This window comes from Cynoglossus semilaevis, chromosome 7 (genome assembly GCF_000523025.1).
Source record: "Cynoglossus semilaevis isolate Cse_v1.0 chromosome 7, Cse_v1.0, whole genome shotgun sequence".
Lineage (NCBI taxonomy): Eukaryota > Metazoa > Chordata > Actinopteri > Pleuronectiformes > Cynoglossidae > Cynoglossus > Cynoglossus semilaevis.
In genome coordinates this window covers 10,688,510-10,704,368 of record NC_024313.1, presented here as the reverse complement: position 1 = coordinate 10,704,368, position 15,859 = coordinate 10,688,510, and the positions used below count along the sequence as shown (strand labels likewise).

General features: G+C 40.3%; 1 protein-coding gene across 2 annotated transcripts in view; it reads left to right on the top strand.

The window, feature by feature from the left end:
• Positions 1–15,859, top strand: part of map3k5 (mitogen-activated protein kinase kinase kinase 5) — a 45,594-nt gene that overhangs the window by 4,490 nt on the left and 25,245 nt on the right. For both annotated transcript variants that reach the window (XM_008313321.3, XM_008313320.3), the window contains exons 2-3: positions 10,453–10,592; positions 12,550–12,573. In XM_008313321.3, coding sequence (XP_008311543.1) covers positions 10,453–10,592; positions 12,550–12,573 — 164 coding nt within the window. The remainder of the gene's footprint in view (positions 1–10,452; positions 10,593–12,549; positions 12,574–15,859) is intronic.

Below are 15,859 nucleotides of genomic sequence, written 5' to 3'. Positions count from 1 at the left end.
CTGAACTGAAGGCAAGACGGTTTTTCTGTGTTTTGCAACCATAAAAATGGAGTCTTTCACACATCACTGTATGAATACAGTCGGTGGTTGATTAGGTCAAGATAACGAGATAACATGCGTCTCCATTGTCACAGAAAGCAATGTTCCATTGAACAGACTTGTACTGTTCCCCTGTCTGGTAGGGGACCGAGGGCGGGTGGGTGTTCGGTCATATCTGTGGTATGCAGAGCTTTATCTGTGCTGCTCATCACTGTTGCTCTTCTATGTAATTTAAAGCGAGCTCACTGTGGCTTTGAACAGTCCTCCAGTTCACCCAGAGGGGCTCTGCCGCTGCTGGAGTGTTTGTTCACCTCTTGTTTTGCACCGAGAGCTGGAGTGTAGCTATCAGGGCCGTGTGTGCCAGCGTCGCAGCTCACACACTGATTTCACTTCTGTCCACTTGTGCTCCAGCCTTACTGCAATATTTCAAAGGCTGTGAAGAGCACATGATTCCAGAATGGCAAAAATGGTTAATGTATTTGATGCACAACAAAGAGAAATCAGCAGCGTTTCCTTATGCCTATTGAATCCATACTTCAATAAACCTGATGTTCCCCACAAGAAGTACCAAGATCTAGGTACAATACTTTGGATCATGTGACAAACTAAAAGAAAAATCATGCCAAAATACCAAACACAGTGTTCTATTTATTAATCATTAACAACTAGTCACAATGAATCCAAATTATTAAAGTTGTCAGTTTTTCATTCCCTGACCAATGGTATGTGTACAAACTGCAAATCAATATCTTATCTGTCCTTTTCCAAAAGATAACGAAATAGCCAATCATTAACATAATTATATTGCTAACAGTTAAGTGCTAAAATTAGTACTGGGTAATGCAAATGTTAGCCAAAGGTAAGTAAAAGTTAGCCAAAAAATTGTAATAAATATAGCTGTAGCTAATGGTTTCCAAATGTTTTTTGCAGCGCCCCCTTTTGTAGATAGGATTATTGTTGACCCCTTCTTCCTTAATAACAGTTTTAGAAGTTTTCCAACGAATATTCCTTTAAAAAAATGCTATTCTTGAGAAAGTCAGAAAACAAAAAAGAAAAAAAGAAAAACTGAATTGTTGTAGAGATAAAACTTTGAACTGTTGTCCAGTGGAGACTAATGGAGACAAAGCTCCTGCCTCAGCCCAGTACTCCTCGTGGAGAACATCTTGAAGCATCACCAGCTTTCACATTACAGAGTCAACTTCCTTACAGTGTCCGCTGCTCTGAAATCTCACCCCCGCCCCCCACCCCGTCTTGGGCTGAGCTGTTTATCCTCCCTCCTGTTTACCCTGCATGCTTGGCTGCTCCTCAAGAGTCACAGAGAGAGCACAAGGTCATGGGGAATTAGGCCACGAGCCGGTCTGTGGCGTCTGAGAGGAGCGTCGACTTCTCGGCGAGAGCGACTGCTATGGACTTGAGCACTGGAGCATGTTAGCTGGTGAAACTGTGACTTTTTCATATTGCTCTGTTCTGATTGATGTCTTCACAGGAAGGACAGTGCTGATGTTAAAAACAGCAACCTGCCTTTCCTCATTCACTTCTACTGTATTGCAAAATTTGCATTGTAATTGGATCGTGTTACTGCTGGCACTTCAGGTTTTGCTGTTTTTTTTTTTGACAGCTACAACGTTAATCCCACAGTGTTTTACCACTGAAGCGATATTTCTCATCTGCACGGAACGTGTTCTCAGTGCATGATACTGTTGGATAAACCCCAGGCTTAAGTACTTAAGAGACCCCTCAGGAAAGTGACAGGAGGAACAGAAGGGTCTTTTAAAAGCTATAAGGTTTTATTCCGGGTGAATGTGATGTGAAAAGGTACAGGAAGAGCTCCTTGGTTATTGCTGTTTTATTTTGAGCTTGAGCCAAAATGCTGATTGGTTGAAATCTTGTGACTTGTTTAATAATATCTTCACCCAGCTAGGCGAATCTAAAAATATCTTTTAACTATACATTTGATACACAGCCTTTCTTGAAGATCATGTAGTTTTGTAAACTGCATGTTATTCCGCACTACTTACATCCCAACACAAAGAAGTTGTTTATTAACAACGTTGTTTAAATATGTATATATATATATATATTAATTCAGTGCATTAAATATTTATTATTTACATAAAATTACAAAAAGGTTAGCAGTAAAAAGGCAATTCAAGCATCCTATTGTGAAAAAATGAAAATGATGTTACTCATAAAACCGGGACTTTAAGTCAGAAACCTGAAATTTTTTTGTGTGCCACAATGAGGCATAAATTTAATTAGATAAATATGGGCTTTACTATAAGAAATATTGGCCTACATTTTTATTATAAAAGTACATTTTACTATATATTTTCTTCACAATAAAAGCAACATATAAACTAGCAAAAAGAATGAACGCACTATACACCTCTAGTGCACCTAAAGTAATCAGGGAATAATTTAAAACAAACGTTTTCGTTAAACAGTCTTATCTAATTTTAGCAAAAAAGGGTTTCCAGGAATACAAACAAATGTTTTGAGGTGTAATTCTACACTAATCCCTCTCCGTTAAAGCTGAAATTAACTGCTTCCTGTAAAATAAAGTGACTGCCATGAGGTGAAAATGCTGTTTGCTTGTCATTACAACAAATGCCTCTGGTTTCTGAGAATTCTGCCCCAGTGGAAAAGCAGAAGTGAATCAAGCAGGCAAGTCAGGACAACTAGCTGAGGAGCACGGGTTTCTGTCTGAGTGTTTGTCAGAGGCAGATGAATTCACATTCTGTTCTAAGCCATTTTCCCTCTCGGGGCCAGAGCACTTACATTCTGCAAAAAAAACAAAACAAAACTGTATGAGCATGAAAAAGCAACAAAGTGGAGCAGGGGGCAACAATAAAAAGGAGCAGTTTGCCAAGAGAGTGGTGCAACATGCACGTTGGTCTCATTTCCTGCACCATGGTGTTTTCAGGGTCAGTTTCAAGCACACTTGTGTCTAAAAATAAAGGGAGCATTAATCTCTGCAGGGCAGGGCATCTGTGCTACTGAATAACCATTGTCTGCTGTCCTCTGGGAGAAGAGAAGCATTTGTGGACAAAAATTCTCTGCTGAAAGACCTCTTTTCCCAGGCTTGTGTTTTTGTGTGTGCTGCACTTGTAGTGGCTGTGTAAACTTTTTGTAGCCTTTTGGGCCTCATTGGAATTCCTCTTTGTAAGCACGGGTCTGCTTGTCCACATATCTCAAGACCTTTGCTTTGCTTCAACATTTTTCTCTAGGCATTTCTGGTAATATGCACGTGTTAAATCCTCTTTCCTTTGTTTCTGGAAATCACTGGCTCATAATAATAAATTGCCCAACGTGTGTTGCACACATGCCCACAAAAGTTGCGACACTAGTCTCATAACTTGGCCACAAGACTTAGAATATGTTGTGCTTCCCAGAAAAAAAAAATGCGAGGGAGTTATTATAATAAATAGAGCGCTGTTATTGAGAAGTAATTTAAGTTCTGATTATAATAAAATAACACGAGAGCATGAGAGACAGGCAATAAAATACAATATCTTAGTTCATATAAACAGATCAACATTGTACACTGTAGGTTAAGGGATCAAACCCAAGATCTTCTTGCTGTAAGGCACGAGCGCTAACCAACATTTCTCTGTTTGCCCCGAGTAACTAAATCTATATTTAGGAAAATATTAACCTCCGTCCATGCAGTACCTCCATATACAGGGATGTATGGGTGGAGGTGATCATTATGCTGCTGCCACAGAATGCAGTCAACCATCTTCTAGCCTGCGTGTTTGGACATTATGTTTGGACCGGAATGGGAAGGAAAAAATCTGAGTGTGGGAAAAAAAAAGGTTTCCAGGGTTTGGAGCGACTGGAGACAGTATTTCCACTGTCTCCTTGTGTCCTCTGAATGGGCAAAGCTTCAAGGAAATCCTCCACTGAACCCCAGCTAAGTTCCACTAACACCATCTTTGCATCTCCTCTGTCCTCAAGGATGAACGGAAAAATCCATCACAGTTGCCAAATGATTGTTAAATGTAAGTGTGATGGTAGTCACTTTTAGACTATAATGTGAACAACACACAGAAAAAAGACTGAATGTAGCCTGAAGTTCTACTTCAGAACTACTTTTCACAACACGACCAGTGGAGGCACTGGTCAGTTATTTACAGTATGACGACATGGCTTTTAGCAGCAGCATGCAGTTGCGTTTCATGTTATTGTACCAACTTTAGAGTATAAAACTACAAAGATCAATGTCTATCAAATATGAGCTGCAGGTGACTTTTGTTGCACCAGGGCGGCTCCACTCAAGATTGTAGCCCACGCCAGTTCAGTCTCTTCAGCCTAAAAACATTTGAAACAGAAACGTTCACACAGGTCTACTGTGGTGGTGGAGTGTTGGAATTCCGGCCTGCGGCACACAGAGTTCTGGGTTTGATCCCACTTAGTCACAACGGCAGGTGGGGTTACAACAGGAAGTGTGGGGAAAAAACATGCCAACATACTAAGCAGCCCTACCACTCTTCCACCGTTTCATCACAAACAGAAGGACTCTTGATGAAGAATATAATGTAGTACTTTTAAAAGTCATTTACTATTTTAAGACTAATTTCAGTTTTGTGCTGGTTTATTATTTTGTTCTCCACAGTCCTGTACTGCATGTGCAGCTCTAGGCATATGCTGCATAGATGGTGCTGAGAGTCTCGGTGTTGTTTATAACTAAAGGCTGTTGTTAGTCAGTGTTATCATTTTTCAGCAGCCCACACAAACACGCATATGCACGCACGCACACGCGCACGCGTACGTCCGATACACAGTGAAATAAATGCCTAGTTTTCAAATTGCCTGCTGCACAGAAGAGAAATGATTCACACATACGCTCACACAGTCGTCGGCATCATTTAGATTCTGCTGTGATTTTAATATTGAACAGACTCCCTCTTTGGAAAGAGTATGTGTGACTGGCTGATCCTGACAATGATCCATAACCAGGAGCCAACAGTCACCAAAACAGACCTCAGTAAACACATGCAGTTCTCACATCAACCATCGCTTCCTTCCATCGCCTCTCCGTTTTTCTTGCCTCCTTTTTTGGCAGCTGTGGGCCTGAGGAAGCTGCCACAGCAGGTGGAGGGCAACTGAAAGCCAAACACTTGCAGAGAGAAGGGAATATTGAATTATTTTGCCTCCTCTGCTTCAAGGTGTAGGCGAAGGAATCGATGTATTTTTTGGTCAACAGAAGCAGCAGCTTCTGCTGTGGGAGGTGCAACCCGATCATCACAGCATCTCCTTCTCTTCCTGTTGTGCGTCCATTTGTCCACCGCCACCCTGGTGGAGACGCTCTTTGTTTACTACTGATGTTCCGACTGCAGAGATTACAGCAACGGATGAGCTGGGAACACGAGATAGGACAGCTGACCCTATTCAGACCAGGGTGACTGAGCGTGTCAAATTACCCTACTACTGCTGTTCTTGCACTTATTGTCAGCACTATACTATATCATCACCCAGGGTGAGAAATTTATCAGGGACTCAATCACAACCCTTTACACTATACTATAGTCTATATCAGGGATCACCAACCTTTTTGAAACAGAGAGCTACTTCAAGGGCATTTAGTAATACGAAGAGCTGCTTGTTTGATACAGACTTCCTGAACAATATAATAATAACTACTTCTGGGACATACAATAGCAGACACTCTTTTTACCATCGGCTCCAATTTGAATATCAATGCAAGTGTAACTGATTCAGAAAGCACAGTAACAGTACAATTTTTGACCTTGTTGATTTTTTTTTTCCTATTAGGGATGCACCTAATATATATATATATGTATATGTATATATACACGGTAAATGTTCGACCAAGAATATCCCTTTTATCACCAAAACAAAACGCCCAAAACAGGACGTTTTTATATTATTATTCATCACCAAAACAAAACAGGACGTTTTTATATTATTATTTTCTTTCAGTGTTTCGGTTTTTGTTAGTTTTCTTATTCATATCAGCATAACTTCCCTGCAGCCAAAAAGCACTAAATCTTTTACGTGTGAAAGTCCAGGAAGAAAAAGGAGGAAGTGATATTAGCCACTGTGCAAACTGATGCAATGAAGTAATTACATCAGGCTTCTTCCACTCACAGCAGAGCAAACAAATTACTGTAACCCTGTAATAATATCATCCTGGCTGGATCACTGTATGAGGCCACAATGAGGTTCCATGGGTCCATGGAACAAGGCCCTGAGCCAGAGTTACTCTCCCAAGAGACATTTATTTATGGAGAATCAGAGGAGAGAAAAAAGATGACCACAAATAGATGCAAAACACCAGAAAAGGATATGGAGTGTGAATAACAGCAACAAAACAAGATGCTAATGGACCAGACCGAACACTGACACTCTGAGTCACTTGTTCCAGTAAAGTAGGCTATAACAAAAGCTTCCCTGCTGGTAGGTGTCAATGAAGGACCACGTTGTTCTCACAGCCGTCACTTCCGTGTTCTTCCGTGTTCTTCCTTGTTCTTCCTTGTACCTCCCTGAATTTCCAGGTCATGGCCACGTTTCCAACATTTACTTTCTTCAGGATATTACAGGACACTCATCACAACTGCTTGGCCACAATACTGGCCCTTCCATCCTCTCCCTCTTCCAGTGACAACTGAAAGACATCTGCCAACTTTAGATCACTTGATCAAGAGGTTTTGGAGAGAACACCACTTGTGTTTCTCATCTCCTGTTCTCAGCAGTAGTTATCACTAGTAAGATAAACGACCAGGGTGTTCTGCCGACATTTGTGTGCAGCGTCCTGATTAGTTCCCAACATGAAGATTCAAATACACCCTCCGCAGATGACACCATACTCTTCTCCAGTGTTGTCACCTCTCAGGGGCTCTGTTGAGAGAACAAAGCACTTACAAGAACTGATTGCTTCTGTGGACTCTGGAGGCAGAACTAAACTCAGGCTCTGGTTTCGCCTTCTTTTATGTTTACATTCAGTTAGCTGCATCCCTGATTCACCATTCATTAGACAAACAGACAGCATTATCCTACGTCCTTCTATGCAGCAGGTAAAGTGTTCCAACACATTAGCGCTAAATAATAAATTAAAACTGTGAAATAGTAGCCTTTTAGTTTTTATTGGCCTTTTTTAAAAAAACTATAAAAAATCATAATCTTTCCCACATACAATATTGATGATTTCATTAGCAGAGAAATGAGAAAAGCTCATGTTTTATTAATCAGGCAGCCGCTGCTGTCTGGATGTTGACATTTAGACGCACATCGTGTGCATAAGGTACAAGTCCTACTGTTGCATGTGTGTTCAGGGAAGCAAATGACAAAACCAAAGGAGTGCACAAATCATTTTCTGTGGACTTAGTGTCATTAATTCTCTCATTTGCTTGGACAACAAATATTGTGAAAACCATTTGCAAACTGAGTGACTCAATATTTGTTTGACTTCGATCGTATCACCGCTGGAGTTGCGTCAATGATGTGAAAGTAACAACCGGTTGTCATGCAGAGGTCAGACCAAGCGGGGATTAAGGTCTACATTTCCGTCTCCACCTTGTACGTCAGAATGTGAGAACCCTAACTTGCAGTCAATCAGAGGAGTGCACATCCTGATGTAAAGACACGGGCTGCTGTGCTCGTCGGAGCAGAGCGATAAATCCCTCAAATCCCGTCTCCCGTTCACTTAGCTGCAATGAAAATAACTGTCATGCTAGTAATGAAAACCTTTAGGGCCAGCAACAAGTAGCTGTCTGTTGGTGGATTTTGCATGTGATCATGAGGACTACGAGGATGTGCATTAGCAGCTGAACCTCTCCATCATTACAATTGGACCGTGACTGATAGACTTTTCTCTACAGAGTGCAGTTGGCTGGCAGCCACAGATGCCCCGAATTCAATTGTCTACTTGAAGTTAATTGTGCATTCATATCACTGGGGCTGATTTATCGCTGAGAGACGAGTTGGTTCTCCAGCCCTCTTGTGTTTGTCTGCCTTCAAATAATGTTGTAAAGCCCTAATGAGAGCAGCAATAACAGTTTAATGGTGTAGCAGCAGAACAAGCCCTAAACACAACACAGACGTGTTATCATCATTACAGAGATGTTTGTCAGTGAATCTTGGGCTAATGAGAGAAATGACATCCCAGCAAACATTAGGCCTGTTGACTTTAAACTACAAGAGCAATAAAGAAGGATGAAGTTTGTCGATGAAGGTTGAAGCCTCCATGGAAACTCGCTGGGAGTCAAGACGATATTTTAAAACAGAGGTACTTGGGTGAAAAACTCTTTCTCCCAGGATGTGTTAATGACAATGTGTAATGTGTGTAATCTGGTGTAAAGCCAAATATGGAGTCAAATTACATGCATTAGCTAATCTGCCACCAAAGCATCTGGAGAAGACAAATGTCAGTGTCCAAAATTCCACTGGCTGTAGTACCATCTTATCATTAATGCCTCTGTGCCTGTGCAGCAGTAAGAATTTTATTTGATCCCTTAAAACAACCTCCGTCTCCTCAGTTATTCAGAGCTGGGTTGTGTGACAACGTGTCTTCATGAACTTGGAACGACTGAACATTTCACTGCTTTTCTGCAGCCATTGTTATACACTACAAACAGAGTTTCTTTGCACCTGAGCTGTTTGTTGACACGGCACAGAGCTGAAACCAGATGAAAAACAGCAGCATGGGTGGTGCAGTGTTATCTCTCTGCCATGCTGTCATTACTGGAGCACAGCCACTGGCCGGGCTGATTTGTTTTTGTTATCAACCTTATCGCCCGCACCTCATGTGAACGCAACACTCTGTAACATTGTCTTGCCTTTTTGAATCCCATCACAATAACCTCGATGAAAAAAAGTTCAATAACAGCCTTTTCTCTGGTGAAGACCTCAAAATATTGATGGTTCCTCCGACTCTATATCCAAAAACTTTTCATTAGATCAGGACCCAAAAATAGTAATAGTAATGTCTCTGCTGGGCCCTGCGATTCTGAATTTCTAGCCTCTTACATCTCTGATCTTAACAGCATTCTGTTTTTTCAAAGAATAAACACTATTTAGTCAAAGCCATATTTTGTTTATAACATACTGTAAATCATCCTTGAGCCAAAAAAAGGGGACATAATCTTTTGCAAATTTTGGTTGTCATGATTTGCTTTGTTTGATATTCTGTTAAATATACTTTTATTTTTTAATTTTTATGATAAAATGCTTGAATATGCTGAATTGTGTTTTAATTTTTTTGATAAAATGCTTGAATATGCTGAATTGTGTAATCATGTAGAAGAGTTTCCTTTTTTATTTTTATGACTAACAGAATTTGAAGTAATTTGAAGTTAATGTTAAAGTCCCATAATGGTGCTCCACTGTTACACAGCTGTTTATTTTACTGGTGGAAACCACAGACTGGCTTCAAGGCTGGGAATTCTCCACCCTTTCAGCAGAAGCCTCAGTCCATGCTGGGATGAGTGACACTTGACACTATTTACTCCTAGTAACCTATTGATCCTGATCAGACGGCTGGTTCCAGCTGCAGTCTGCGTGGTATCGACTCCTGGTGTTTATTGACTGAGCAGAAATGTGTCAAACCAGCTTAATCAATGAGCAGATTATAGCTTTTAATCAACAGTGAGCATTTAAATCAGCACCGTTTGTCTTTGTGACACATCAATCTATAACCAAGTGTGGATACAAACAGTGCCAAATAGATGTCAATGCGGTGGCGCGTCTGTTGACCAAGACATTAAGTGGTTTTAAACCACTTTAAAGCCATTGTCAAACAGAACATTTTACAACAATGATTTTGCTTTTTAAACAGTCCCTCTTCTTTGACATTGAAACTGGTACATCTACAATAGCAGTACAGAGTTAATTAGCCCGACTGTAGTAAACGCAATGTTGGATGATTGAATGGTCTTTTAATTATTTAACAGAAAGTGACACAATGGGATTAGGAACTTTGAAGCAGCACTGTTTTTGGAGCTTGAGAAGCCTTTTTATATTTTATATTATTCTCTTTCAGTGTTTCGGGTTTTTGTTAGTTTTCTTATTCTAGAGACTAGACGGATAAAAGGATGGGACATGAAGTTTGATGTTAGCCTCAAGTTTAAAATGACTTAATGATCGAAAGTTTGCTTAAAAAAAAGTGGCATGTTGCTTAGATAGAGTTTAAAAATAAAGTCATCCCAAAAATGTTGCTACGATCTCTTGAAATAAAACTATATTAACAGTTAACAGTTCACTATTAACATAACAAATAATTAGCTAATAGCTAGTCCCAATAGCGATGCTAAATTGTATTGGAGATATTGCAACAATATTAGCAATAATGGTCTAAAGACTGTACACATAAATAAAAAATATAATGGTGTGATTAAAGTGACTGATTACACAGGTATTTATCTATAACGCTCATATCCTCTCTTTCGCCATCAGACTTGGCCGTGGTGGAGATGACAGATGCTTTTCGACAGCCCTCGCTCTTCTACCACCTGGGCGTGAGAGAGAGCTTCAGCATGGCCAACAATATCATCCTGTACTGTGACACTAACTCCGACTCCCTCCAGTCTCTTCAGGTACAACCATCAGGGTCCACAGGCCCTGACATTCTCATTCTAAACTATTCTAAACTGAGAGGGCTGCAATTCACAAGGTCAGGTTGGTGACAGCAAAGGCTGATGTGAGACTGACAGGAGTGTAATTTGCTGGAAGTGAAAAGTAAAGATGTCAGTCAGTGGATTTGAGGAAAAACATTTTGGTGATGGGAAATCACAAGTGGCATTTAAAAAACAAAAAAATCTCTTTGTTTGTGGCAGTTGTTGCCATGACATTTAATCCATCAAATTTTCTTTTATCTCCATCAGCAGAGGATTGAATTATTTTAGTCCTTGGTTTTTTAACTTTTATTAATACTACTATAATCAGTTTATAAATTAAGCCATGTACCTTACTAATGTGGCACATTAACCGGCCGCAAGTTTATAAATTAAGCTTATGTACCTGGTGCAAAAAGTAACATTTTCTAATCAATTACTAATGTGGCACATTAACCGGCCGCTACATTAGGTACCAGTTCAACTGTCAGGCAATGCAAAAGTCCAAAAGCCAATCACAGAGCAGTGAATGAATCATGAATATAGAGATATTTTGTCCACTGACAAAGTTTCTTGCCATGCGTGTAAGAAAAAAGTTACTTGGGCCACAATTAGCTGTATTCCCATGTGACGCCCATGTGTGTTGTGGGAGTCTACAGTGTTCCTCATATAATGCCAGTTTAATTGGGCTGAACCTAGACTCTCACCACATTGGGTTGTGGCTGAGTCAGCAGTGTTTTGCAGCTCCTGTGCAAAGGCAGACAGGAAGTAGTTCAGTAGGGAACTTCTCCTGCTGCTGTAGGTGATCTAAAGAAACACTGACTCCATTATTGCAGTGCTGTGTGTATGTGTGATAAAGTGAGACTTATGGAGAGACAGATTCTTAACCAGTGAACATACTGTACTGTACTGATCTGTACTGATCTGTACTGACTAGTCAGCATGTAGCAGCATCACAGTCTGTGAGGAAACAGTCGTCTGCCAGAAAAACACTGTGTTAAAAACAACAACAACAACAACAACTAATGGCCACTCTCAGCAGTGGAGATTGAAATGTTTACAATGACATTCTTTGCTGTGTTAATGCACAGTAGAAGCACGGGCTTCTCCCTTCCTGTGGTTTGCCCTGGTGCCCACTCGTCTGGGGCCCAAGAGGCTTCTCTCCCTGCCTGAGAAGACCTCTCCCCTCCCTTTTTCTGGTTTTTGCTGGTCTATACCAGGCAGCTTGTCCCCTCCCCCCTGAACACTCCCTTTAAAAATAAGACACAATAAAACGCCTAGGAATCCTGAGGGCAGACCTAGACATTGTTGGAATGCAAGGAATGTTGCTGTAACACAATAAACATCATTTTTTACATCTTTACTTTTTCTGAATTTTAGCCTCTTGAGATTTTCCAGGCGACCCAGGTAGCAAAAGCAGAACTGCTCCACCTTAACTGTCCCTCTGAACTGCTCATTTCCGTCCATCAAAGATCTTAGCATCTGCATCTCACTCATATCCATAAACTCTTTCTGACTAGACAATGAGCTTCTCAAGATGCTTCTAAAGCATGACAAGTTCAAATGTGAAGTGCCGCGGTGGCAGCTCTTCACAAAAGTGTGAATCACGGAGAGGAAGAAAAAAACAAAAACTCAAGTTGCTGTGAAAGAGTTGCAGGCCTTATTGGCTTTGATAGGAAAAAATGTCCTGCTTTGTAAAAATATTTACAGGATATTCTTGGACTATTTCATTCCTGGCAGCAGGTTTTTTTTTTCCCATAAACTGATCTCCTTCAGTTTATCACATAAAAATGACATCATCTCAGAAACATGTCACTGTCTCCTCACATTATATTAGTTACAAGAAATGATTACCTGTTCTCCCCACAGTCTTTGACCAAGAAATGTGCCTGATTAAAAACATCTTTGACAGATTTTTTTTTCCCTTTTCTTCTTTCAGGAGATAATTTGCCAGAAGAACACTGTAAGTAAACAAAAAAAAAAAACATTCTTTCTTATCTTCCTACATATACTGTGATCATAGCTCTTACCGTGTACTGAGTATTTTTCTTTTTTTTTTACGATGTGCGTGAGCACTTTTCTCACACCTTCTTCTCGCATGTTTTTCTTCTGCAGCCCACGTTTTTGTAAATGCTCAGGCAAGCTCGAAACTGAAAACATATGCGTTTTTTCCCCTTTTAAGACCAGACAAAGTCCTGAGTTTAAGTGACTGCACAGAGATCATTCTGAAATTAAAAAAAGAAAGAAAGACAGAAACAATGGAACAATTTGACTTGCAAAGTCTGCACTATTCAAATGAGGCAGCCAATTGGAAATAATCCTGCTCTCAACTGACTCGCCTCCTCTGTAGTAGTGAATATTATCCATTTCTGTGATGCATGAAAATGGTGTTACTTTAAACCGTGGAAAACATAGAAAAGTAAATAAATACAAAAAAAGAGTTTTAGCATCCAATAATCAATCCAATCCAAACCATCAATTTGAATACAGACAATTACAAAAAACTGTTGTGAATTGTCTTTTTACCAAAGTAGTACTGAGATTTGCCACATTTAGAGTAAAAAAGTAAATACTCAGGAATATCCCATCTCTATTTCAATGATGACACTATGTTTTATTGATTTTTCAATTACAATTTTAGGTTGGCCCTAATTCAAAATATTTAGAGGAAGAGTGAATACAATTGTGGAAATAGCAAAGACAAAGCCAGAATAAATAAAACTTAAAACACCGTAACTAATATTACAGTATTTTAACTGAAATAAAACTGCGCCTTATGGTCCATCGCTGTTGCTGAGATCAGGTAATACGTACTGTATACTGCACATAATATAAATACAAACAGACAACATCCTCCATTTTTTTCCTCCATCATTTGCAGCCTAAGAAACACAGCTATAGGCTGTGAGTGAACAGATGGACGTGGACGAGGCTAAGGAACCATATGACTCAGTGACTGAAGCTCTGACTCATCCTCTCAGCCACACGTGTTCCACTCACAGCTCAGGAACTTGTTACCTGTGTGACAAGCTCGGTCCTGATCACCTGCAGCCGCACGCAGAAGCATGCAACGGCCTGTGAAAACAATGCGTGCCATATGATCCGCATGATAAATAACCACGGACACACACACACACACACACACAAAAAGCAGGATATAGTGTCAACATTTAGAAACCTGTCTGGTGTTAACAGACAGGGACCTGGGGTTTTCTTTTGCACGGACAGACGAGTGTTGTCTCTGCCTCCAACGACATCATAAGACGAGATGACTATCACTATCAGTTTCCTTTTCCTTCCTGTTTATAGTTGACAGCAGACGTGTCGCTTCCAAAAGAAGTGTTTCAAAACCAGACGTTTGATTGGACGATAAAGCCATCTGGTTGCAGCTGATGCGCAGTTTATCCATCTCAAAACGCCTCGGTCATTGACACACACTAATGACATCATCAGAACCAAAAACACCTCCTGGAGTGAGCTCATGGTTAAAAGGGGGGAAAAACAGAGGATAAAACCAGAGACATTATCTTCCAATTAGACTCTATTGTCCCTGAGGGAAAACTCATCTCAACATCACAGTGTTCATGTTCAGACAGACACCGGCTCAGTCACCAGAAAACAACACTAGGACACATGCAACCCTGAAGGGCCTTTAGAGACTCTTGATGTACATTTATGCTCAGCTGTTTCAGCCCAACTGAATCTAAACGTTGGGACCTTTGAAGCATATACACTAAATCTGGACATCTTCGAGGGTCGAGGGTTTAAGCCTGCTTTTAAATACAGTAAAGACCCAGAGACTGGCTTAGTTTTCCTCCTCCACCACCATGTTTGTTACTGTCTGAGAAACTGGCCTAGACAAAAAAAATGCAGCTAACCACAAGTACGAAACTAATATGAAAAAAAAAAGTTTTTTATATAAAACATTGATTGACAGGTAAAAACTATGTTGCACCTATTGATATTGAAGTCTGCTCCTTTTTATTGTTTGCTCTTGTTGCCTAGTATTACAACTATAGACGTCCTTGGAATCACCTCTGCTGCGTCTTGAAAACACGCCAAACGTTTTTTTGTTTTTTTTTCTGCCCGTGTCTTCTTCTCCTCAGTACTGACTGTAAACACTGCGTACACACGTGTTTCTTCTCTGTATATTTAGTAGTGGCGAGCAACGGCAGCAGAAGCCTCAGGTCTGCTGCTGCTGCTGCTGCTACTTTTAATTTACATTCTAATGATGTTTGCTGTTTTTTTCTACACTGAGCAGTTTAGGCCTGTCTCCTCATGACTGAGAGATCGCTGCTATAACAGCAGTGATGAGGAAGATCACTTCTCTCAGGACTACATTTCTGCACTGGGTTAAAAAATCTTTCTGAAAGTGACAGAGGCAAAGAGGAAGCAAAACTGCAGCACTATTATTAGTATTATTATTATTCCTTTTTTACTCAGTTTGAAACCGTCAGGTGCAGTCAAAGGTTTCAGAAGTGGAACCCATGAACACTTCTTCTTTTTAGCTGCTGAAGTTTTCTTTTATTACACACACTTGAACCTTGAACACTAAGCATTCACAGTCATGGTTGATAACACTGGCTGTCACAAATGAATGCATAAAAGCACCAAGGGAACAGAAAGTGAAGAAATGCATTGTGTCTGCGAAGTCTAAAATTAAGAAGAACAAAGGTTTTTCACATCGTTTTTTTTTTGCAAGTTTAAACACACTCTATTACACACTTACATCGATTCTCTATTTTCATACTTGCAAGTCACCTGCACAGGGACACACTGGCATTTAGACCACAGATACCCACCGAGCTACAAACATGCAAACAGTAATATCTGTTTTATAGCTTTGTAAACAAATAAGAATTGACAAAAGCTAATTACTCCTGAACACAAGATGTTGATAGCATTCGGTGTTTGTGTTTGTTGCAAAAAGTAGCTGCTACTGTGGCTGTTGCTGCTGAGGCACACATTACTCCACCATGCTGCTGCTGCTGCTGCTGCTACAGCTGTTCATTCAGTCCGTGTCAATCATGACCTGACGCCGTTTCACAAAAGGGAAACAGCTCAAACTTCCTGTAATAAATGTGTTTCCTGCTATTGTATTGTGATGTTTAACTGTCTCTGAAGTCACTGTTGAGGAAACTTCATTGTTACTGAGTTTGTGTCCTACACTGTGGGCTGCTATGATTCCGGGCCTGGGAAGAAAAGGATGCCCATTCCTACAAACACCACATTTTTGTTGGTGTTTTAGT